We start from the raw sequence: 27794 nt of genomic DNA on the forward strand, positions 1-27794 counted from the left end.
AATTCATCTGATCAGGTTGAAATTTGGTACATGGTAGTAGTATAGGGTCTCTAACAACCATGCAAAAATGTATCCATATCGGTCCATAAATATATATAGCCCCCATATAAACCGATCTCCAAATTTGAACTCCGGTGTCTATTGGAGGAGCAAAATTCATCCGATCCGGTTTAAATTTGGTACATGGTGGTAGTATATGGTCTCTAACAACCATGCAAAAATTGGTCCATATCGGTCCCTAATTATATATAGCTCCCTAATAAACCGATCCCAAGATTTGACCTCCGAAGTCTCTTGGAGGAGTAAAATTCATCCGATCCGGTTAAAATTTGGTACATGGTGGTAGTATATAGTCTCTAACAACCATGGAAAAATTTGTAAATATCGGTCCATAAATATATGTAGATTCCATATAAACCGATCCCCAGATTTGAACTCGAGTGCCTCTTGGAAGAGCAAAATTCATCTGATCCGGTTGAAATTTCGTACGTGGTGTTAATATGTGGTCTCAAACAACCATGCATAAATGTGTCCATATCGGTCCATAAATATATATAGCCCCCATATAAACCGATCTCCAAATTTGAACGCTGGAGTCTCTTGGAGGAGCAAATTTCATCCGATACAGTTGAAATTTGGTACATTGTGCTAGTATAACAGGTTGGCTGATAAGTCCCCGGTCTAACAAAGAAAAACACGTTTTTTTTGTCAAAATTCATTTTTATTATTCAACATAGTTCCCTTCAAGAGCGATACAACGATTGTAACGGCCTTCCAATTTTTTGATACCATTTTGGTAGTACTCCTTCGGTTTTGCCTCGAAATAGGCCTCAGTTTCGCCGATCACCTCTTTATTGCAGCCAATTTTTTCCCTGCGAGCATCCTTTTGAGGTCTGAGAACAAGAAAAAGTCGCTGGGGGCCAGATCTGGACAATACGGTGGGTGGGGAAGCAATTCGAAGTCCAGTTCATGAATTTTTCCCATCGTTCTCAATGACTTGTGGCACAGTGCGTTGTCTTGGTGGAATAACACTTTTTTCTTCTTCATATGGGGCCGTTTTGCTGCGATTTCGACCTTCGAACGCTCCAATAAGCGTCACTGGTGATGTGTATGCAAGGCGGGCATGCTAACCATTGCACCACGGTGGCTCCCTTGTTAAAAAATTATTTGTGCAATAGCAAAAATTATTTTTGGTCCATAAACACAGATCATTTTGTTTATATCAAGCACTGTTCTTGTCTGATTTTAAAGGTTGAGTTACATGCCTTGTTGGAAGGGTTGACTTTTTCAGTTTGAAGAACTCTAACAAAACTGTTGCTTTCAAAGAGAAAATTCAACTCTTCAATCAACTGACGCATTAACGTATGGTATGTAACTCAAGCTTAAGTCTTTAATAAGACAATTGCTCCACGGTGGCCAACTAAATGTATTTTTCCGATAAATAAAGTTTCTTTACATCGGCTCGTGGGCGCCCAAAACTATGCTATATAAATACAATTGTGCGTTAATGGCTATAGCGATAATTGTCTGTTGATGACAATAACAGCGTAGCTCGATTCTCCATCCAGGCGAAAAGTAGAATTAAATATGTATAAAGACAAATAATTTCTTTTACATCGTTTGTATTACATAAAAAGGTCTAAGAACTAAATGAACCTTGTGGAAGTGAGAAAGATGTGAGGGAAAATGCAATTAGCCAGAAAAATAAAAAAAATTGTGGTAGTCCTTACGAAATTATTTTTACATCCTGTAAAAGAATCAACGTTTATCACAAAATGTATATACTTTTCTTCTAAACAAACTTCCTTACAGCGGAAAACAAATGAGAAACGATATTTGTTTGTCTAAAATTTCCCGTAGAAGGAAAGAATTATTTTTTTTTTGCGGACCACTCCATATCGTAATTTCATTTGCAACTTTTCGAAGGGTAGTTTACATTTTGAAAAGTTTGTCGTTTTAAACATAACGTTTAAAAAGTTTTTCTTAGTTTTGGTAAAGTTGGTTGGTTGTTCTGTTAGTTTCGAAAGTTTTATGTTGTAGGGTTATAAACCTAACACAAGACTAATCCTTTTCATCTACAATGCAATATTTTTATGAGTCCTGAATATTGAATCTTAAGTTTATCTTTTTTGCAGTATGTGAAAGGGTTGAGGGTGAAGAGGTAACCTTTCCTTTTTTTCTATTTGTAAAAAGTATTGTAAAAGTAACTTGAATGCATTTTTAATATGCTTCACTGTCAATTCTACGAAAAAATATATTGTGCTGATTGTACGCTGTTTTAATTCTTTAATTTTAACTTTTATGTTTTGTTTTTGTTTTATTTTTTTTTTTTTTCATTGTTGACTTATGCTAATATTTGCATGAAGAAGCTATAGAAATGCTCAGGTAAATGGAAAGGATTAAAATAATAAAGTAATTGAAAGCCATGAGTCCATATGTATTCTACGAACTGACAATTAGCTGTTCCATCAACAATTCCATTGAAACATTACAAGAAAACAAAAAACACCAAAAAGGATGAGAGATAGTTATTAAGGGTTTAATTTGCCACCTTTCTGGGTCTAATAACATTGATATGAATGATAAAAGTGCCTAATAGGAGGGGTATTGATTCGCCGACACATAAAATTCAATCACAAAACGTAGGCAATAATGGTTTAATAAATTTGTCACCCCCTTTTTTTCCTTTGAGAACTCTTACACCCTTAAAAAAATCGCTTCTCTATCATATGTTCCAAACATATTTTGCAGGAATCACATATATTATTGGATATTGTTTTATGTGAACATATTATATGTTTGGAAGCATTTTGAGCCCAAAAATATTATATGCTTGGAAGAATTTGCCCCCAGGAAGATTGTGCTCATTCCCTCACATAATTTTCACTTCCACGTTTTTTTTTTAGATCTTGGCACCTTTTTCTGTAATACAAATAATGTTGAAGAAAGTATTCAATTTTATAAATTTTTAAAATTTTACCTTTCGCCTGGACGGAGAATCGAACCGAGGACCATACAGTTTGTAAGCCACCACACTATCCACTGGGTTACGTAGCTGTTATAGTCACCAGTAGACAATTATCGTTCTAAGTTATATTTATATATTCAATTTTATAAATCTTTTAAATTTTACCTTTCGCCTGGACGGAGAATCGAACCGAGGACCATACAGTTTGTAAGCCACCACACTATCCACTGGGTTACGTAGCTGTTATAGTCACCAGTAGACAATTATCGTTCTAAGTTATATTTATATATCATAGTTCGCAGCGTCCACGAGCCCATGCAAACATAACATTATTTAACAGAAACATACCTTTGTTGGCCACGTGGAGCAGTCGGCCATATTTGACCTCCGGAGCCTCTTGGAGGAGCAAAATTCATCCGATCCGATTGAAATTTGGTATGTGGTGTTAGTATATGGTCTATAACAACCATACAAAAATTGGTCCATATCGGTCCATAAATATATATAACCCCCATATAAACCAATCCCCAGATTTGACCTCCGGAGCCTCTTGGAAGAGCAAAATTCATCCAGTCCGGTTAAAATTTGGTATATGGTGTTAATATATGGTCTATAACAACCATGCAAAAATTGGTCCATATCGGTCCATAATTATATATAGCCCCCATATAAAACGATGCCCAGATTTGATCTCCGGAGCCTCTTAGAGGAGCAAAATTCATTCGATGTAGTTGAAATTTGGTACGTGGTGTCAGTATATGGTCTCTAACAACCATGCAAAAATTGGTCCATATAGGTCCATTATTATATATAGCCCCCATATAAACCGATCCCCAAATTTTGCTACCAGAGCCTCTTGGAGGAGCAAAATTCATCCGATCCGGTTGCATTGTGGTATATAGTGGTAATATATGGTCTATAACAACCATGCAAAAATTGGTCCATATCGGCCCATAATTATATATAGCCCCCATATAAACCGATCCCCACATTTGGCTAGCAGAGCCAATTGGAGGAGCAAAATTCATCCGATCCGCTTGAAATTTGGTATGTGTTGTTAGTATATGGTCTATAACAACCGTACAAAAATTGGTCCATATCGGTCCATAAATATATATAGCCCCCATATAAACCAATCCCCAGATTTGACCTCCGGAGCCTCTTGGAGGAGCAAAATTCATCCGATCCGGTTGAAATTTGGTACGTGGTGGTAGTATATGGTCTCTAACAACCATGCAAAACTTGGTTCATATCGGTCCATAATTATATAGACCCCATATAAACCGATCCCCAGATTTGAACTCCGGAGCCTCTTGGAAGAACAAATTTAATCCGATCCGGTTGAAATTTGGTATATGGTGTTAGTATATGGTCTATAACAACCATGCAAAAATTGGTCCATATCGGTCCATAATTATATATAGCCCCCATATAAACCAATCCCCAGATTTGATCTCCGGAGCCTCTTAGAGGAGCAAAATTCATCCGATGTAGTTGAAATTTGGTACGTGGTGTCAGTATATGGTATCTAACAACCATGCAAAAATTGGTCCATATCGGTCCATAATTATATATAGCCCCCATATAAATCGATCCCAATATTTGACCTCCGAAGCCTTTTGGAGGAGTAAAATTCATCCGATCAGGTTAAAATTTGGTACATGGTGTTAGTATATGGTCTCAAACAACCATGCAAAAATGTGTCCATATCGGTCCATAAATATATGTAGATTCCATATAAACCGATCCCCAGATTTGAACTCCAGTGCCTCTGGCAAGAGCAAAATTCATCTGATCCGGTTGAAATTTGGTACGTGGTGTTAATATGTTGTCTCAAACAACCATGCAAAAATGTGTCCATATCGGTCCATAATTATATATAGCCCCCATATAAATCGATCCCCAGATTTGACCTCCGGAACCTCTTGGAGGAGCAAAATTCATCCGATTCGGTTGAAATTTGGTACATTTCGCTAATATATGGCCGCTAACAGCCATGCAAAAATTGGTCCATATTGGTCTATAGTTATATATAGTCAATGGCCAATCACACAAAAATTGGTCCATATCGCCAAAAATAATCTACCAAAATTTTATTTCTATACAAAATTTTGTCAAAATTTTATTTCTATAGAAAGTTTTATCAAAATTTTATTTCTATAGATATTTTTGTCAAAATTTTATTTCTATAGAAAATTTTGTCAAAATTTTATTTCTATAGAAACTTTTTGTCAAAATTTTATTTCTGTAGAAAATTTTCTCAAAATTTTATTTCTATAGAAAATTTTGTCAAAAATTTATTTCTATAGAAAATTTTGTCAAAATTTTATTTCTATAGAAAATTTTGCCAAAATTGTGTTTCTACAGATAATTTTATCAAAATTTTATTTCTATAGAAAATTTTGCCAAAATTTTATTTCTGTAGAAAATTTTGTCAAAATTGTATCCCTTTAGAAAATTTTGTCAATTTTTTTTTAGAAAATTTTTTCAAAATTTTATTTCTATTGAAAATTTTGTCAAAGTTTTATTTCTATAGAAAACTTTGTCACAATTTTATTTCTGTAGAAAATTTATCAAAATTTTATTTCCATGGAAAATTTTCTCAAAATTTTATTTCTATAGAAAATTTTGCCAACATTTTATTTCTATAGAAAATTTTGTCAAAATTGTATTTCTATTGAAAATTTTGTCAAAATTTTATTTTTATTTTAGTGATGTGTATAATAAAGTTGGTCCCGCCAGACTTACTTGTATTTTTAAATGATTCAATAAAAAAATTAATTTTGTTCAAACACCTCAATTAGTTTTTTAATTGAGATCTCATTTTTATTTCCAACGCCTACGATGGATGCTTGACAGAGCTACATTATTACAGAGCTATCCCTTATATTCAACCAATTGCAAAAAAATTTTGGAGTACTTATTTAATTCATTTGTTGTTTTTTTTTAATTCCTTTAGAAAATAATTTCGTCACAAAATATTAATCAATATGCTTTCGATTACTGTTCTTTGTTTTCCACAGGTCCGAATTAATTAATCAGAATCCCACCTCTACGGAGCTATATGAACGTGATGCCCTTCAATTCTATGAGGATCTAAAACAAAAACTTATCCCGCTGAGTAACGATAATTTAATTAAATTTAAATTAGCAGAAATCTGTACAAGTGTCACACAAACACCAGCCGTGGAGCTATACACACACATTCGTAGCGGTGTTCAGCGTGAAATCCAGCTGCTGGACCAAATGCCTCAATATTCATATGGAGTAGCGGTCAATGGTACGGCAGTGGGTACGGCCGGTCTAGTGGGCGGAGCAAATATGCCAGTACCAACTGGCATGCATACACCAAATATGGCCGCCAACATAAATGGAGCCGCCACATATGCTGGTGATTCCCTATTTGCCGCCCACAGTGCCATACCCAAATTGGGCCTAAGTATAAATACCATCTACTCGGATATACAACAGTTTGTACGCAGTTATGAGGCATTTCACAATTGCTTCAATACCTACAATCAGCGTAAGGCGGTGATGAGTGCCCACGATGTCCAATTACAGGATTTACAATTGCAAGACCAGTGTCGTATATTGGCCAGTACACGTACAAGCATTTTGCAGGAATTAAAACGCATTATATTCGATTATGATTCCATACAGGAGACAGTTATTAACGAACTGAAAAATTGGCAACGTAATCAGGCTTTAGCTGGCAATGGTGCACCATTTCGTGATAATTTGGACGATATACAACGATGCATTGAAATGTTAGTTGAATTGGTGGGAAAAATATTGGAAAATGTCAATACAATGCACAGGATACCATTGGACAATAATGAGGAAATTGGTGAATTAATTGCACATGTACGTCAGTCACAACAATTATTGGTGCTGTCGTCATTTATTGTGGAAAAACAACCGCCACAGGTTATGAAAACCAATACCAGGTAAGTAATCGAAAAATACTTTTAATTTTTATTATTTAAACTTTAAGATATAAGATTTAATTTAAACTTCTTGGATCAGGGTGTACATCCCACAGATATTCAAGATTTATTTGGAAATTCAAAATTTCTTTATATTTTTAAAAAAATTGGAGGTAGCATAGGCATTCAAAAGTGGAAAATCATACTTTTGGACTTATCAACTTTTTGTCAAAAAACTTTTGATAAGCTTCAAATTCCGAGTCCGAACGGCATTGCACATTGCAGTGAAACCACTTAGAGAAGCTTTGAAGCACTCAGAAATATCCACCGCTGAAAAACTTGTTTCGGACCCATGACCCTGTGTATGCAAGGCTGGCCATTGCACCACGGTGTCGTAGGTCCAATTGCCGGATAGGTTCAAAATCTTTCGCCCCTTTTTATTTTTTGATACATTTCTTATGGTTAATCAAGCGTCACAAAAGATATATTGACGACCCTCACTTCCTCTTGGCTTTTACTCGTAGCAAGGCTGCTGCAAATGTCGAAAGTCTCGATAACAAATTCAACTTTTCAACAAACGCAAGAGTCCAAATATCGACATTTTAAAATTAAAAAATAAATAAACAAATAAAATATTGACATTTACAAATTTGGATAATGTTGAGTTTCGATAAAATTGAATGGCCGAAAGTCGACATTTTCGAATTAAAACAAGTTGAGTTTTGAAGTTGTAAAAAACATTTTATAATCTATGATACATATGTTCTCTAGACCTAACTAATTATCATCAATTTAAAATATTCATTCGATAACATTTAAATATATAAGACTGAACGATGAATAATTACTGATGAGATGCTACATCCCTCTGGGTCTTATTATATCACATAGTACACACAACTATTGCCAATGCTGATAAATGTTTATGATTGACTCTTTAGTAATTGGTTTATCATTTTACAGATTTGCGGCAGCTGTTCGATGGCTTATTGGTCCACAATTGGGCATCAGCGTGAATGGTCCTCAAGTGGAGTGTATAATTCTATCAGGTAAGTTTTGATTTCATATTGTACGCCCCACCCCCAAATTTTCCCATCCCATCAATAATGACAACAATAATATCGAATAGGCCATGATTACATTAGCCTGAAACCAAATTTCATGATTGTTATTTTTACCATAATGTTGTTGTAGTTTTTGTTATAGCTCAATTGGTATTATGGAACAAGAGATTCAAGGGGAGATTTATTCAAAGAATTTCATACGAAGATTTTTATAAGCATTTGATATAATAATTCCAAAAATTTTATGATATGTGGAACATCAGAAAGTCACAGAACATTACATATGTTCATTACAACTAACTTATAAAACATGTTTACTGGTACGAGGGTTGCACTTGATATTTCGGGATCAGAGAACAATAACAAATATTAATAATGGAAAAATTATTGTTTTTCAAAATATTCCCCATTTTTGAGTATACAACCACATTGTCGTGGTGAAGAGTTACCCGTCTCCAGCGGTTGATTTCCCAGGCGATCGCTAGCTTGGAAGTGCTTCGTACGCAAGCTAATTTTTATTGCATTTGGCTCATCTTGCAACACCCATACAGTCGACTGCGGTTGACTTTCGGGCTCATAATGTGGGTACTATGTTCGGTTTTCGAGTTGAAAAAAACGGTTATTACTCGTACCAAATATAGTCTATCAAAATTTGAAGAAAATTTTACCAAAAATCTACCATATTTAAAAACAAAAAACAGATTTGTTGAATTTTTGTTTCTTTTTTTGGGGGTTAGCATGAACAATTAAATGAAATGTTTGTTACTTTATCTTGGAAATTTATTTCACTATTTTCAATATTATAATTTCTCTTACCTTGAAAAGTCAAACTTTTAAGTGTTTTAACGATTATAGCTTGCACCAACAAGGAAAAATTACTCACTTTGATAGTATGGAAAAAACTAAACTTTTTAAAAATATTGAATTTATGCCAAATTTTATTTCTACACCCTAAAAAAATCGCTTCTTTAACATATGTTCCAAACATATTTTGCAGGAAGCACATATATTATTGGATACTGCCGAAACATTAATATGTTTGTTTAATGTGAACATATTATATGTTTGGAAGCTTTGGAAGTTTGTAAGCCAACACACTATCCACTGGACTGTATAGCTGTTATAGTCACCAGTAGATAATTATCGTTATAAGTTACATTTATATAGCATAGTTTGCAGCGCCCACGAGCCCATGCAAACATAACATTATTTAACAGAAACATACATTTGTTTGCCACGTGGAGCAGTGGTTAGCATGTCTGCCTTGCATGCAAAGGGTCGTGGGTTCAATCCCTGCTCCGACCGAACACTTTTTTTTTACACATTTATATTTATACTATATTAAATTGTTATAATGAAACTTCGAAATGTGGGTTATTAAAGATTTATAGTCAGTAACAGTGCTTGATATAAACGAAATTGACTGATTTTTGGATAGAATAATATTTTTTTATTGCAAAAATAACAATTTTGTAACAAAAAACTGTTTTTGGTACAAAACTTTAAAATTTGGAAGGGATTCAAAAACTCTAACAAAAGAAGAACGTGGAGTCGAGTATAAACATACATAAATAATTTTATAATACAAACATAAATTTATTTAGGCGTGAACAGTTGTTTTACTAGCATTTAACACCATCGCTCTAAAATGCCTTTTATTTTTCTTTAATAATTCATTTTAAAGAAAATAAACTTTTTAAATTGTTTTAGCTGCAAAACTCGAACTTAATGCCCGCTTTTATATTTGAAGGTGTCCGTCAACTCCTCGTGGACTACTTATTAATAAAGATGAACTAAACTTTGTTTTTATACATTTTACTGTGTAATTTTTCACTATTTCCTCCTTATTTCAATTTACTCTCCCAACTCTAAAAAGAGTATAATGCCCTTTCGTTATATTTATGAAGACCCCTGATTTCTTTTAACGAACCAAGAAAAAAATTGTGCCCATAATGCCAAAATTATAAACAAAACACATGTCCACACATACATAAAATGCTGCTCTCAAGCCGAAAACATATGCTGTTTTTTCAAATGTCTATTCTCTTGGTTCCGAATGTCTATTCTCTTTACTCAAATTAAATAATATTTAGACTTAAGCATATCAAATTTTTGGCCTTATCATAAAACAGTTTTCCGAAACAACATACAAGCGGTTTCACAGAAATTGTTCTCTTTTGATTCTTTCGCTGTGTTATGTTGATATCTTTCGTCAACTCTCTCGGTTTCCATCTCTATTTCTTTCTCTATACTCTCTCTGTCGCTTTGAATAAAATATCGCAACATATGTATGTTTAGTCGAAATTTGTAAATTTATATATGTTTGCATTTACACATATGATTTTTATGAAACATTCATGCCCCAAACATAATATATTCTAACATATTAATATAGATGTCTCAAACATTTAGTGTTAGTTTAGGAACATTATATGTTTGCATTTAAATATATTGTGTTTTAAAATTTGTGCCCGAAACACATTTTGTTTATATCGGAACATATGAAAAACATATTTTTCTAACAGTGTATAGAAAATTTTGTCAAAATTTTATTTTCTATAGAAATACAATTTTGACAAAATTTCTATAGAAAATTTTGTCAAAATTGTATTTCTATAGAAAATTTCGTCAAAATTTTATTTCTATAGAAAATTTTGTCAAAATTGTATTTCTTTAGAAAATTTTGTCAAAATTTTTATTTCTATAGGACGTTTTGTCAATAATTTATTTCTATAGAAAATTGTGTCAAAATATTATTCCTATAGAAAGTTTTGTCAAACTTTTATTCCTATAGACAGTTTTGTTAAAATTTTATTCCTATTGACAGTTTTTTCGAAATTTTATTCCTATAGACAGTTTTGTCAAAATTTTAATCCTATAGACATTTTTGTCAAAATTTTATTTCCATAGAAAATTTTGTCAAAATTTTATTCCTATAGACAGTTTTGTCAAAATTTTATTCCTATAGACATTTTTGTCAAAATTTTATTTCTATAGAAAATTTTATTTCTACAGAAAATTTGGTCAAAATTTTATTTCTATAGAAAATTTTGTCAAAATTTTATTTCTATAGAAAATTTTATTTCTACAGAAAATTTGGTCAAAATTTTATTTCTATAGAAAATTTTGTCAAAATTTTATTTCTATAGAAAATTTTGTCAAAATTTTATTTCTACAGAAAATTTGGTCAAAATTTTATTTCCATAGACAATTTTGTCAATATTTTATTTTTATAGAAAATTTTGTCAAAATTTTATTTCTATAGAAAATGTTGTCAATATTTTATTTCCATAGAAAATTTTGTCAAAATTTTATTTCCATAGAAAATTTTGTCAAAATTTTATATCCATAGAAAATTTTGTCAAAATTTTATATCCATAGAAAATTTTGTCAAAATTTTATATCCATAGAAAATTTTGTCAACATTTTATTTCTATAGAAAATTTTGTCAACATTTTATTTCTATAGAAAATTTTGTCAAAATTTTATTTTATTTCGTAGAGTATATAAATAAATTTAAGTTCAACTTAAATTAGAATTTATTATTTTCAAATTACTGAATAATGTTGAAAGATTCCCACGGTGTTAAATCTTAAATTTAAATGTTTTAGCCATTCATCGGTGTTATTGAAGATGTTGACATGACATAAATTGTTACCAGTTTGTGTCATTGAATTGAAAATCTATCAAAACATCTACAATGCCACTTCTTTTCATGTTCATCCCTTTTGTTCACTTTTTCGATATCTATACAAACTTAATTCAATCTCAATACATTGAAAATAATCTCATATTTCTTATTGCATAAAAGTTGAATCTTGTTATTGTATGGGCAATGTATTAAATTTCAATTTAAACTGAATTTTCTGAATTTACCTTAGTCTAGAGGGTAAATATTAGCAACTTTTCTTATTATTTGGATACTGAGTTTATTGTTAATCTCAGTCAGCACTGACTTGTCACTAAATATTGCACAATAATGAAACTGCCAATGACAGAGGATGAGGGGGTATAGAAATTGAAATTTATAGTTGTAAATTATCAAGGTTATATTTTTGCAATGGTATAGTTTAATGGCTTTTAAACAAACTATTTAGATTTTCTTAATCGGAATCGTAGAAATTTTGCTCAACTCTGACTACGGTGAAACTAAAATTTTAAAACAAAAAACTTCTAAAATTGCGATGTTTTTCGGTTTGAAATTCGTGTCAAGTTTGAAATAACACCCCAATATCAACATATTCAATACCTGGTCGGAACGAAACAAATTATCAAACTGTAAAAATTATATAAAAATAAAAGGTGTAATAAATTTAATGATCAACGTTTTTCGGGGTTTTAATGAGATGCTCCAAGTTTTTACTACTTTTTTGGAAGTCTTTTTTTTTACTGGAATCTTTTATGACTACTGCTTGCATTTTATTTGAAAATATCTGCAATTTTGTTTGATTAATTCCCCAATTTTCATTCATTCACATATTCCTCATTTATACAAATTTTCCATTAACGATTTTTTTCGTAGCATCTACTAGGAATTCGTCCCATCTTGTTATATACCAAAGTGGATATGCATACTTTACAATGTTAATGAAATTAAAATTGTATTTTTTTTTTTACTTTTTGACCTAACACATTTCTATAAATTCATTAACATTTTGCTATGGAATCGACATATTCAATAATTCCTGGAATCTTTACAAGCATCATGTAAACGATTATTTCTGGTTATATCCACCACGTCTAACAGAGCGATCAAATGTCTATCCACCTTCATCTCCTTCAATTTGTTATCACATCACTTTGCTGTGCCATAGTCTATTAAAGAACAATAACCCGAAACTACTGAGGCATACAGGCCTTCGGCAGGGAAATTATAATTAAAACGAGTAAACATCAATTTGGACAAAATCAGAAAAGCCTGACAAATTAAGGGGCAAGATATCTCACATTCGGGAAATTCAGTTTATTAAAAATTCCAAATATAATTTGTTTTTCTTTTTTACAGAAAATTTCAAAGAAATTTGTTTGGTCTTTAGATAATATTTTATAAATTTTTTTTCATTAGAGAATTTTTTTTATATAAATTTGTGTCGTTAGAAAACAATTAAATTTTTCTTTAGAAAATATTTCATAGAAATTTTGTTTTAAAAAAAAAAAATCATAAAAATTTTGTCTTTAAAAAAAATTAGTAGACATTTTGTCTTTAGAAAAATTTCATAGAAATTTTGTCTTTAGAAAAATTTCATAGAAATTTTGTGTTTAGAAAAAATTTCATAGAAATTTTGTTTTTAGAAAAAAAATTATAGAAATTTTGTCTTTAAACTGATTTTTATAGAAATTTTGTCTATCAATTTGTTCATAGAAATTTTTTTTTATTTTTAATTTCATAAAGATTTTATCTTCAGAATAAATTTTATTGAAATTTTGTCTTCAGAATAAACTTCATTAAAATTTTGTCTTTAGAAAAAATTTCATAAAAAAGTTTGTCTTTAGAAAAATTTCGTAGAACTTTTGTAAATCAAAGCCATCTCTAAATTTAGTGAAAATATCATAGAAATGTTGGCTTTAGAGAAGCTTTCATAAAAATGTTGTCTTTAGAGAAAATATCATAGAATTTTTGCCTTAGAGAAAATTTCATAGAATTTTTGTCTTTAGAGAAAATTTCATAGAAATTTTGTCTTTAGAGAAAATTTCATAGAAATTTTGTGTATTGAAAATTTCATAGAAATTTTGTCTTTAGAGAAAATTTTATAGAAATTTGGCTTTAGAAAATATTTCATAGAAATTTTGTCTTTAGAGAAAATTTCATAGAAATTTTGTCTTTAGAGAAACTTTTATAGAAATTTTGTATTTAGAGAAAATTTCATAGAAATTTTATCTTTAATGAAAATTTCAAAGAATTTTTTCAGTTGGAGACAATTTCATAGAAACTTTGCCTGTACAGAAAATTGTAAAGAAAAGTTGTCTTTTGGAAAAAATTTATAAATTTTGTTTTTAGAAAAAGTTCATAGAGAGAAATTTAAAAAAAATCATCAAAATTTTGTCTAATGAAACAATTTCATAAAAATAGAAAAAAAAATCATAGAAATTTTGTCTTTAGAGAAAATTTTATAAACAATTTTGTCTTAGATACAATTTCATAGAAATTTTGTCTTAGAGAAAATTTCATAGAAATTGTGTCTTTAAAATAAGTTTCATAAAAATTTTGTCTTTAAGCAGATTTTATAGAAATTTTGTCTATAAATTTTTTCATAGATTTTTTTTTAATTTCATAAAAATTTTATCTTCAGAATAATTTTCATTGAATAAATTTCATTAAAATTTTGTCATTACAATAAATTTCATAAAAATGTCTTTAGAATAAGTTGCATAAAAATTTTGTCTTTAGAAAGAATTCATAGAACTTTTGTAAGTCAAAGTCATCTCTAAATTTAATGAAAATGTCATAGAAATTTTGTCTTTAGAGAAAATTTCATAGAATTTTTGCCTTCGAGAAAATTTCATAGAAATTTTGTCTTTAGAGAAAATTTCATAGAAAATTTGTCTTTAGAGAAAATTTCATAGAAATTTTGTCTAGAGACAATTTTATAGAAATTTTGTCTTTAGAGAAAATTTTATAGAAATTTGGCTTTAGAAAATATTTCATAGAAATTTTGTCTTTAGAGAAAATTTCATAGAAATTTTGTCTTTAGAGAAACTTTCATAGAAATTTTGTATTTAGAGAAAATTTCATAGAAATTTTGTCTTTAAAGAAAATTTCAAAGAAATTTTTCAGTTAAGAACAATTTCATAGAAACTTTGCCTGTACAGAAAATTTTAAAGAAAAGTTGTCTTTTGAAAAAAAATTATAGAAATTTTGTTTAAAAAAAAAAATCATAGACATTTTGTCTTTAGAGAAATTTAAAAAAATCATCAAAATTTTGTATAATGAAACAATTTCATAAAAATAGAAAAAAAAATCATAGAAATTTTGTCTTTAGAGAAAATTTCATAAAAATTTTGTCTTAGATAGAATTTAATAGAAATTTTGTCTTTAGAATAAATTTCATAAAAATTTTGTGTTTAAGTAGATTTTATAGAAATTTTGTCTATAAATGTTTTCATAGATTTTTTTTTAATTTCATAAAAATTTTATCTTCAGAATAAATTTCATTGAAATTTTGTCTTCAGAATAAATTTCATTAAAATTTTGTCATTAGAATAAATTTCATAAAAATGTTGTCTTTAGAATAAATTGCATAAAAGTTTTGTCTTTAGAAAGAATTCATAGAACTTTTGTAAGACAAAGCCATCTCTAAATTTAGTGAAAATTTCATAGAAATTTTGTCTTTAGAGAAAATTTCATAGAAAATTTGTCTTTAAAGAAAATTTCATAGAAATTTTGTCTTTAAAGAAAATTTCAAAGAAATTTTTCAGTTAGAGACAATTTTGTAGAAACTTTGCCTTTAGAGACAATTTTAAAGAAAAGATGTCTTTTGAAAAAAAATTATAGAAATTTTGTTTTTAGAAAAAATTTCATAGAAATTTTGTCTTTAGAGAAAGTTTCAAAAAAAATCATCAAAATTTTGTCTAATGAAAAAATTTCATAAAAATACAAAAAAAGAGAAAATTTCATAGAAATTTTGTCTTTAGAGAAAATTTCATAGAAATTTTGGTTTTTGGGAAAATTTCATACAAATTTTGTCTTTAGAAAAAATTTCATAAAAAATTTATCTATAGAGAAAATTTCATAGAAATTTTGTCTTTAAAGAAAATTTCATAGAAATTTTTTCGTTAGCTTTAAAGTAAAATTGCAAAATCATGAACACTAAATTACTCAATTGCCTCTCGTTATGGATTGAAAAGCTGTCTGTGTTGTTTTCGTCATTGCACTGATAGTTTTCTACATCGTCATCTTAATTTATCCACATCCCATTACATGTTTACAAAACGTTGTCATAGTCATGTTCATCCCTCCCACACACACACGAACTTACATTTTTGTATGTACATACTAATTTCTTTCCAATTTTTCTCCCACAGAGGGTCAGGCTCAACGTCATTCCGCACAACGAACAATGCCTGACTCATCCAGCAGTACCCCAGCATCATCGGGCGAAATTGTGAATAATATAGGCAATATGGAATACAATAACCAGACTCGTGTATTTTCTGCCAGTTTCAGGTGAGTTATTATCTCTATTAAAACAATCATCCATGTTCCTACACCACCCACCCACGGCTTCATGTTGCAAGCGATTGTTATCAAGAGACACATATTTGATGCGATTGATTTGTTCCACTGAATTTGCCACCTCTCAATAATTCATTTCCCGTGATGTCCATCTGTGGGTGGCATAGGTCTTGGTGTCCTCCATTATCGAGGTTTCTTATTTCCCTGTTTAATTTATTTTTAGAACGATGCAATTGAAGAAAATAAAACGTGCCGAGAAAAAGGGCACCGAGAGTGTCATGGACGAGAAGTTTGCTTTATTATTTTATACGTCTGTTGTAGTCAATGATTATAGGATTAGGGTAAGTGTGTGTGGGCGAACGTGTTTACAGTTTAGATACACGCGTCGTAACAAGTATAATTAAATATTTTAATTAAATCTTACATCCTTCGATTTACCTTCAATGCTGCCACCTACATGTTTTTCTTTAGGTATGGACATTGTCATTGCCCGTTGTAGTCATCGTGCATGGTAATCAGGAACCACAGTCATGGGCGACAATCACCTGGGATAATGCCTTTTCCGATATCGTACGGGAACCTTTTCAAGTGCCCGAAAGAGTTGCGTGGTCACAGTTAGCCCTTGCGTTAAATATAAAATTCGAGTCATCAACAGGTCGTGCTCTAACCGAGGAAAACTTAAATTTTTTGCGTAAGTAAAATTCTGAGAACTTAAATTTAAATTTTTTATGTAATGAAAAAAAATTTTTCAAAAACAAATCTCTAACGAAAAAATTTGTAGGAAATTTTCCTAACGAAAAGTTCTATGAAATTTTCTTTAACGAAAAAATTTCTGTGCTGATTTTACTGTAACGAATAAATGCCTATAAAATTTTCTCTAACTAAAAAAATTATATGAAATTTTCTCTAACGAAAAAATTCTATGAAATATTCTCTATCGCAATTTTTTTCTATGGAATTTTCTTCAACGAAAAAAAATTCTATGAACTTTTCTCTAACGAAAACAATTCTTTTACATTTTCTCAACGAAAATTTTTATGGAATTTTCTCTATCAAAAAAAAAAAATCTCTAGCGAAAAAATTTCTATGAAATATTCTCCAACGAAAAAATTTCTAAAAAATTCTCTCTAATGAAAAAAATTCTATGAAATTTTTCCTTATTATGAAATTTTCTGTAACGAAAAAATGTATTTAAGATCTTCTCCATCGAAAACTTTCTATGAAATTTTCTCTAAAGGTGGGTATTAAGTTCGACTTTAGCCGCTAAAAACGTAATTTTTTCACGATTACTTTTCTTTAATAATCCATTTTAAGGAATACAAACTTTGTGAAAATTTGCTTTGGGCTTTTCCCCATCAAATTATAATAAAATTTGCAACAAATACGTATAATTTCATGCATTTTTCTTACTGATTTAGTTTTCACTTTAGCGATTTTAGCAGCTAAACTCGAACTTAGTACTCACCTTAACGAAAAAATGTATATGAAATTTTTCCTTATTATGAAATTTTCTGTAACGTAAAAATGTATTTGAGATTTTCTCCATCGAAAAATTTCTATGAAATTTTCTCTAACAAAAACAATTTGAAAAATTCTCTTTCGCTAAAAATTTCTATGAAATTATCTCTAACGAAACAATTTCTATGAATTTTTCTCCAAGGAAAAAGCTTCTATGAAATTTTCTCTAACTAAAAAAATTCTATGAAATTTTCTCTAACGCAAAAATTCTATGAAATTTTCTCTAACGCAAAAATTCTATGAAATATTCTCTATCGAAATTTTTTTCTATGGAATTTTCTTCAACGAAAAAAATTCTATGAAATTTTCTCTAACGAAAACAATTCTTTTAAATTTTCTCAACGAAAATTTTTATGGAATTTTCACCATCGAAAAAAGAATTCTCTAGCGAAAAAAATCTATGAAATACTCTTTAACTAAACAATTTCTAAGAAATTTTCTCTAATGAAAAAAATTCTGTGTATTTCTATTAAATTTTTTTTAAGAAGAATTTCTATGAAATTTTCTCAAACGAAAAAATGTATATGAAATTTTTCCTTATTATGAAATTTTCTGTAACGAAAAAATGTATTTGAGATTTTCTCCATTGAAAAATTTCTATGAAATTTTCTCTAACAAAAACAATTTGAAAAATTCTCTTGCGCTAAAAATTTCTAGGAAATTTTCCAACGAAAAAGTTCTATGAAATTTTCTTTAACGAAAAAAAAATCTATGACGATTTTACTGTAACGAATAAATGTCTATGACGATTTTACTGTAACGAATAAAAGTCTATGAAATTTTCTCTAACGAAAAATTCTATGAAATATTCTTTAACGAAAAAATGTCTATGAAATACTCTCTATCGAAATTTTTTCTATGGAATTTTCTTCTACAAAAAAAAAAAAAAAATCTATGAAATTTTCTCTAACGAAAACAATTCTTTTACATTTTCTAAACGAAAATTTTTATGGAATATTCTCTATCGAAAAAAAATCTCTAGCGAAAAAATTACTATGAAACACTCTCTAACGAAAAAATTTCTAAGAACTTTTCTCTAATGAAAAAATGTTTATGAAATTTTCATTGACAAAAAAAATTTTGTATACAATTTTTCTAACGGAACTATTTCTATGAAATTTTCTCTTACGAAAAAATGTATATGAAATTTTTTCTTATTATGAAATTTTCTTTAACGAAAAAATTTATTTTGAGATTTTTATAAAAATTTCTATGACAAACAATTTGAAAAATTCTCTTCCGCTAAAAATGTCTATGAATTTTTTTTAATGTAAAAATTTCTATGGAATTTTCTCTAACAAAAAAATTTCTATGAAATTTTCTCTAACGAAAAATTTTTTTATGAAATTTTCTCTAACGAAAAAATTCTATGAAATATTCTTTAACGGAAAAATGTCTATGAAATTTTCTCTAACGAAAAAAATCTACAAAATGTTCTCTAATTAAAACAATTTTATAAAAATTTCTCTAGTTAAAACATTTCTATGAAATTTTCTCTAAAAAATGTCTGCGATATTTTCTCTCACAAAAAAATGTATATGAAATTTTTTCCTTTCTATAAAATTTTCTCTAACGAGAAAATGTATTTGAAATTTTTCCTAACGAAAAAATTTCTATGAAATTTTCCCTAACAAAAAAAATGTCTATGAAATTTTTCCTAACGAAAAAATGTATATACATTTTTTTGTAACGAAGAAATATCTATGAAATTTTCTCCAACGAAAAAATTTCTATGAAATTTTCTCTAACCATTTCTTTTTTAATTTTTTTTCTAACAAAAAAATTTCTATGAAATTTCTGAGTTTTTATTAAATTTTCTCTAAAAAAATTCTACAACATTCTCTAATGAAAAAAACGTATATGAAATTTTCCCTAACAAAAAAAAAATTTTATGAAATTTTTTGTAACAAAACATTATATGAAATTTTTTGTAACAAAAATTTTTTGTAAAGAAAAAAATTTCTATGAAATTTTCTCTAACGTAAACATTTCTATGAAATTTCCACTAACGAAAAAATTCTATGAAAAATTCTCTTTCGCTAAAAATATTTTCTACATTTATTCTTTCTCTTCTTACAGATGAAAAACTATTCCGCCGCAATTGTATAAATGGTGATGAAGACTATATAACATGGGCACAATTCTGTAAGGAACCTCTGCCCGATCGATCTTTCACATTTTGGGATTGGTTCTTCGCCATTATGAAACTTACCAAAGATCATTTATTAAGTTTATGGAAAGCTGGTCTCATTGTAGGTTTCATCAACAAACGCCGGGCCGAAGAGGAACTTATGCGTTCGCAGGTGGGAGGTACATTTTTGTTACGTTTCTCTGACAGCGAATTGGGTAAGTTTGTTTGATTCGGTGACCATATGGAAGTAATTTTTAACCTATTATTTTTTTATTTGTAGGAGGCATTACAGTTGGTTTTCTGAATGACCAAAAAGCAGTTTTAATGTTATCACCATGGACAGCACGAGATTTAAATATACGTGGCCTAGCCGATCGTATTCATGATTTGGATATATTACGCTTTATCTATCCTACAAATCGTATGCGTGATGATGCTTTTAATGAATTTTACACACAACGAATGGGTAAGTTTTTGAAAATGATTTCGGTTTTATCTTAATCGCAACAATCAGAAAGGTATTTTCAACTTCTTTGAGAACTTTATTAAATTCGAAAAAAAATTTTTTTGGAAGAGAATCAGATAAGGTACATTATAGTGGCGTAATTCATGTACCCAAAACTTCATTATGTTTAATAATGCAAAGCTGGAGCCACCATTGTGCATTAGCATGGCCGCCGTGCTTATAAAAGGTCATGAGTTCAATCACAGTTTCGACCGAACTCCAACCATTAACCCTTAAATTCTCCTAAAGGGTTTGATAGGTAGCCACTAAACCTAACCTATAACTACATTAAAAAACACTAGAAAGGAAATGCCAGTTAATTTTCGAAATTTTTAACTGCAAATGCCGATATGACAAAAAATAAGTAAATACTTTTTTACACATTTCAAAAAAAAATAAATAAATAAATAAATAAATAAATAAAAAAATCACACGTAAGCACTTAAGGAGAAACTTGGTGTTAGAAATTGCAAAAATTTCTTTACGAAGTTCATGATGGTAATAAAACTTTGACAAAACTTTCCATAGAAATAACATTTTTACCAACATTTTTTCTATAGGAAATAGAAAAAAAATTTTGACAAAATTTTCTATAGAAATAAAATTTTGACATTTTTCTATAGAAATAAAATTTTTACAACATTTTTCTATAGAAATGAAATTTTGACAACATTTTCTATAGAAATAAAATTTTGACAAAATTTTCTATAGAAATAAAATTTTGACAACACTTTTCTATAGAAATAAAATTTTGACAACATTTTCTATCGAAATAAAATTTTTACAAAATTTTCTATAGAAATAAATTTTTGACAAAATTTTCTATAGAAATAAAATTTTAACAAAATTTTCTATAGAAATAAAATTTTGACAAAATTTTCTATAGAAACAAAATTTTGAAAAATTTTCAATATAAATAAGATGTTGACAAAAATTTTCGATAGAAATAATATTTTGAGAAAATTTTCTATAGAAATAAAATTTTGGCAACATTTTCTATAGAAATAACATTTTGACAAAATTTTCAATATAAATAAGATGTTGACAAGAATTTTCTATAGAAATAATATTTTAAAAAATTTTTCTATAGAAGTAAAATTTTGGCAACATTTTCTATATAAATAAAATTTTTATTTATTTATTTATTTTATTTATCAACTAATTACATTTACAATAAAATTATAAATATAATTGTAAGCTATGGCTGCTAGGGTCTTAAGCTTAAATAAAATTTTTATTTTCTTTTATTTGATAATTTATTATTATAAATAAATTTTGGCAACATTTTCTATATAAATAAAGTTTTTATTTTCTTTGATTTGATAATTTATTATTATAAATAAAATTTTTACAAAATTTTCTATAGAAATAACATTTTGACAAAATTTTCAATAGAAATAAGATTTTAACAAAATTTTCTATAGAAATAAAATTTTTACAAAATTTTCTATAGAAAAAAAATGTTAACAAAATTTTCTATAGGAATAAAATTTTAACAAATTTTTTTATAGAAATAAAATTTTTGACAAAAATTTTCTATAGAAATAACGTTTTGACAATTTATATTTATAGAAATACAATTTTTGACAAAATTTTCTTTAGACATAAAATTTTGACAAAATTCTCTATAGAAATAAAATTTTGACAAAATTGTCATAGAAATAAAATTTTGACAAAATTTTCTAAGGAAATAAAATTTTGACAAAATTTTCTATAGAAATAAATTGTTGACAAAATTTTCTATAGCAATAAAAATTTCTACAAAATTTTCTATAGCAAAAAATTTTTTTACAAAATTTTCTACAGAAATAAAATTTTGGCAAAATTTTCTATAGAAATAAAATTTTGACAAAATTTTCTATAGAAATAACGCTTTGAGAATTTTTTATAGAAATAAAATTTTGACAAAATTTTCTATAGAAATAAAATTTTGACACAATTTTCTATAGAAATAAAATTTTGATAAAATTATCCATGGAAAAAAATTTTGACAAAGTTTTCTATAGAAATAAAATTTTGACAAAATTTTCTATAGAAACAAAATTATCCATAGAAATAAAATTTTCGTTTTTTGTTAGGAATTTTAAAATATCCCTCTCCAACTAATTTTGAAAACATTTTCTATAGGAATAAAATTTTGACAAAATTTTCTACAGACATAAAATTTGGACAAAATTTTCTTTAGAAATAAAATGTTGACAAAATTTTCTATAGAAATAAAATTTTTACAAAATTTTCTTTAGAAATAAAATTTTACAAACATATCTATACAAATAAAAGTTTACAAAAATTTCTATAGAAATAAAATTTTGGAAAAATTTTCTATAGAAAATGTAAAAGTTTTAGGTTTCTATAGAACTAAAATTTTGACAAACTTTTCAATGGAAAAACATTTTTGGCCAAATTTTTTTATAGAACTAAAATTTTGCCAAAATTTTCTATAGAACTAAAATTTTTACAAAATTTTCTATACAAATAAAATTTAAAATTTTGCCAACATTTTCCACATATCCAACATTTTTTAAATTTTCGTGTTGGTCCATTTCGTTAAAGTCGAATAAGTTCTCAATTTTTAATGAAGTAGTAACTATGCCAGCCACCGTGGTGCAATGGTTAGCATGCCCGCCTTGCATACATAAGGTCGTGGGTTCGATTCCTGCTACGACCGAACTTCAAAAAGTTTTCAGCGGTGGATTATCCCACCTCTGTAATGCTGGTGACATTTCTGAGGGTTTCAAAGCTTCTCTAAGTGGTTTCACTGCAATGTGGAACGCCGTTCGGACTCGGCTATAAAAAGGAGGTCCCTTGTCATTGAGCTTAACATGGAATCGGGCAGCACTCCGTGATAAGAGAGAAATTCACCAATGTGGTATCACAATGGACTGTATAGTCTTAAGTGGGCCTGATACATAGGGCTGCCACCTATCCCAACCTAACTATCCCTTGTTGGTGCAAGCCAAATCGTTAAAACAAAATTCGACGAATCAGAAATTTAAGGAAGATTTATACACCCAAAAAATTGTCGCTAATAGGAGAGATTATAATACTCGTATATAATATTGCAAATACTGAAATAAACTTTTAAAATAAAATAATAAAACATTTCTTTCGAAGAAAAAAATCAAAATAATCATAAATAGTTGATAAAATAAAATTTTTTGTTTTAATTTAGTAGATTTTTGGCACGAGTGGCAACCGTGCTCAAAAGTCGGTTCTGAGCATTATTGCCAAAGACACCATATAACGATCTCGTTTCCTTCTAGGCGTTGAAAACATATGCACGAACTTATTGTACACTTTTCCACATTGTGGCACAGGGTATATAAACAGCCAATATCTATAAAAACGTACTAATTTGCTTTTGTGGCCCCAAAGTAAACCTACGATCCATTTTAGTCAAATCCAATGAATGTGGAGGCTTCTATGCGCTCAAAAATAGGTTTATGTAAGGGTATATCAATATCTGGATTGACATGATTCCTATTTCGAAAGGGATTCCAAATTCTGGCAAATGGAATGAAAATTTCAGACTGGCGAAAAACATTAGAGCCCTTGGTACAACCAGTATAACATTTTAGGAAGCATTGAATATTCTTCATTATTGGAAGTTTCACCGCAATTACTCAATGAATTCAATTATTTTTTAATATATATTTACACCCATGTTCCGATATCCACTTCAATTCCACTATTCACGTCAAATCCACGAACATGAAAATTTGGTGTTCTTAATTCCACGTTCTTTTTTGAACTTTTCTGTAACCAGCTGGGTTGCACAAATCACCCAAAAATTCACTAAGGCGGAATTCAGAATAAGTGGAATCAATAGACTTATTATAATTTATTATTTTTTTTTAATTAAAATGACGCAGTTTTAATAAAACTCATGTATTAAATATAAAACATTTCAATTTTTTTACGCGAGTACTTTTTTTTAACCGGAAATACACCCATCTTTGACATAATTCAACTTTCACCAAGACTTTTGCAAGTGAATTGATTTCACGAAAATTCCGGTGAAAGTGGATTGTAAGACACGAAAATCGTGGAATTGATTCACATTCACCTGGAAGTGGATTTGGGAACATGGGCATTAGTTACAAATATATAAAGTGTTTTAAAATTTTGGCTTGGCCGGAGTCGGAGTCGAGCAAAATTTTTACGACTCTGACTCCAGCAAAATCTTCAGACTCCGACTCCACAGCCCTGCTTTTGACGTTGTATCTTTGTTTCCGAGCATACCCATTGATTACTAGTTCCACATATAACAAAAAAATTCTTTTACTTTCAGATGAAAATACACGTCGTGATGGTTATGTTACAAGTAACATAAGAGCAGTTGTTCCAGCCATAGAAAATAATTTCGGAGGTGGTACACCCCAACACAATATGCAATCACCCCATCCACAGGATATACAAATGGGAAAGTAAGTAACACATTTCTTTAGAGAAAAATAATTAATTACACCAAATTCATCACTCATCATTCATCTTCACCAATACCCTCCACTTCAAACACAAACAAAAAACTTTTAAATTATTTTTCTATTTGTTTTTCCTCATTTTTTTGTGCTTAACACTTGTTTTTTTTTCTTCTTAATAATCGAATAATATTGTATAACACATCATTATATCGCTATGGCAACAAAAAACAACACAATTAGTTATAACGCGTTTATTAGTTTTGGAAATTATTCAGCTTATATTTGTGTTTAATTTTGTTAACAATTTCTAGCAATACTTTGAATAATATTATTTGTTGCTTTTACCTAAAGCTATTCGTAGAATTTTGAAAATGATCATCATTTGTAAAGCTTAAATTTTCACTTAGTTCAATAGTTTAAGTATAATCTCTTCTTCTTCTTTAAATTTTTATTGATTTCAATTTTTGTTTATTTTGTTTCTTCCCACTTTTCTCTTCTCTCTATCTTTTATTTTGTTTTTATGTTTAAAATATTTAATTTATCAACAAATTACAATATTAAAAAAAAACGTAAAACAAAACGCCGATCGTGTTCTCTGGGTGGTGTATTGTAATATGTTTGATTACTGAACGATGTTACTGTGCTCATCGGCCCTTCTTGCCCTTCTTCTTCCTAATATAACAATAATAATAAAAACTAATTGCAAATGAAAGTGAAAACAGCCTTAGTCTTATAGATGATCTCTACACATCACAGGATCTCAGTACAACAACGGATAGCAGTTACTGGGGCAATATGTCCGAAACCGAGAGCCTTAATTTTTTTAATTAAAACATAATGGTGTAGTAGTCTCTTATTTTGGTGGGTTTGCACATTTGCATCTACACCAAACACTGAAAATTCACAACTTACACACATACACACATAAAAGTCTGATCATTGTCTAATTGAAATTGCTACAAGAAAAAAAAATGGAAATTGTTATTAATTTAGTTCAAATCTAATTAAAGCCTAATGTAAAACTACTCCAAACAAAAAAAAAACATTTTTTTTAGAAATTTTTGTATAGTTTGTCAGCTTCCGAAATTGTTGTTTTCCCTTTCATTTATATAAAGAATAAAGAAAAATATCCAAAATACACAAAAAAAGGAAAAGTACACAAAACCCAAGTGCCTTTCGTCTTATTCTTCTTCAAATTCCTGCAATTCTCCAACAACATCGACAACAACTATAATGAAAATCTAAAAAAAAAGGTATTTACGTTTATATTACGTTTATTCCATGAATAGTTTGCTTCGATTTCAACTATTTAAAAAATAATGCCATTCACATATTCAAACATTAAGCTAATAAAAAAAGCCCCACCATTTTGCCTACATATTTTCGCTGCCGTTTCATTCAAGATACATTAACCCACCGAGCCTATGTACAAATCCTTAAAATTGTCCGTCCGTGTTTTGTATATGTCATGAAAAGAAAACATTTACATTGTCACTCCTCATTATGTGTGGTTTAATTGTTCCAGCGCACCTGAAATAAAAAATGCTTAACATTCAATACAATCATAATTTTCATGCGATTATTTAACACTTTATTTGAAATTCATTTGTGAATTTTGTTTTATTTTTTTATTTTTATTTTACTAACACAACAGTAATGGAAATCATAATTTATAAAAATAATTCAAGCTTAACATTAGCCAAGAGGAAAGAAACGCTAAAATAAACTAGGACTCTGTTCAATCAGGACCGAATCTCATACATTCCCTAAGATGTATTATATATTTTGCTAAAAAAAAAAAATTTTGTCAAAATTTTATTTCCATATAAAATTTTGTCAAAATTTTATTTCTACAGAAAAGTTTGTCAAAAAAATTTTTTTTCTACAGAAAATTTTGTCAAAATTTTATTTCTATAGAAAATTTTATCAAAATTTTAATTTTATAAAACATTTTGTCAAAATTTTAGTTCTATAGAAAATTTTGTCAAAATTTTAGTTCTATAGAAAATTTTGTCAAAATTTTAGTTCTATAGAAAATATTTTTCCAAATTTTATATCTATTGAAAAATTTTGTCAAAATTTTATTTTTTATAGAAAATTTTGTCAAATTTTTACTTTTATAGAAAATTTTGTCAAAATTTTATTTTTATAGAAAATTTTGTCAAAATTGTATTTCTATAGAAAATTATGTCAAAATTGTATTCCTTTTGTTTTGTTATTGGTGGCTTATTCTGCAATCATTATTGTTGTTTTTGATTTTATGTTTTGTTATTGTTGGTTTATTCTTCAATCATTTTTTTTTATTTCAGCTTAAAACCACTACAAGTGTAGCTTAACCACAGAGGAAAATAATGTTTGTCAAATTTATTTGGGTAAAGCAAGATGGTTGGATGGACGTACGAAGATTTATTTCGGCAAAAGCCGACTATCAAACCTTTTTTCGGAAAATTCAAGTGTAGTTCACTTTGGGTTGACTGAATTACTGTTATTCTGATAATTGGTTGATAGTTTTGCTGCAAGTAGAGGATGCTGATGAGGAATGTGGTAATTCCGTAACGTGCGTCCATCCAACCATCTTGCAGTCTATAGGACTTTGCCCAAATAAATTTGACAAACATTATTTTCCTCTGTTGGTTAAGCTGCTCTTGTAGTTTAGTCAATGCGTGGTTTTAAGATGAAATCAAAAAAACAAAATGATTGAAGGATAAACCAACAATAACAAAACAAAAGGAATAAAACTTTGACAAAATTTTCTATAGAACTGAAATTTTGATAAAATTTTTTATAGAAATAACAATTTTCTATAGAAATAACATTTTGACAAAATTTTCTACAGAAATAAAATTTTGAAAAAATTTTCTATAAAAATAAAATGTTGACAAAATTTTCTACAGAAATAAAATTTTGACGAAATTTTCTATAGAAATAACATTTTGACAAAATTTTCTACAGAAATAAAATTTTGAAAAAAATTTTCTATAGAAATAAAATTTTTAAAAAATTGTCAATAGAAATAAAATTTTGAAAAAAAAAATTTCTATAGAAATAAAATATGGACAAAATTTTTCTATAGAAATAACATTTT

General features: G+C 28.4%; 1 protein-coding gene across 11 annotated transcripts in view; it reads left to right on the forward strand.

The window, feature by feature from the left end:
* Stat92E (Signal transducer and transcription activator Stat92E) overlaps positions 1-27794 on the forward strand; it is a 157595-nt gene that overhangs the window by 118899 nt on the left and 10902 nt on the right. For 10 of the 11 annotated variants that reach the window (XM_075288984.1, XM_075288956.1, XM_075289028.1 and 7 more), the window contains 9 exons: positions 5992-6915; positions 7858-7943; positions 15981-16122; positions 16355-16472; positions 16603-16822; positions 19729-19995; positions 20061-20246; positions 24577-24712; positions 25423-25873. In XM_075288984.1, the coding sequence (XP_075145099.1) occupies positions 5992-6915; positions 7858-7943; positions 15981-16122; positions 16355-16472; positions 16603-16822; positions 19729-19995; positions 20061-20246; positions 24577-24712; positions 25423-25540 (2197 nt within the window). In that variant the 3' untranslated portion in view covers positions 25541-25873. Of the gene's footprint in view, positions 1-5991; positions 6916-7857; positions 7944-15980; positions 16123-16354; positions 16473-16602; positions 16823-19728; positions 19996-20060; positions 20247-24576; positions 24713-25422; positions 25874-27794 lie in introns of those variants that run through there. The other variant, XM_075289004.1, reaches the window with a different exon arrangement.

The sequence above is a fragment of the Haematobia irritans genome, chromosome 1, assembly GCF_050003625.1.
Source record: "Haematobia irritans isolate KBUSLIRL chromosome 1, ASM5000362v1, whole genome shotgun sequence".
Classification (NCBI taxonomy): domain Eukaryota; kingdom Metazoa; phylum Arthropoda; class Insecta; order Diptera; family Muscidae; genus Haematobia; species Haematobia irritans.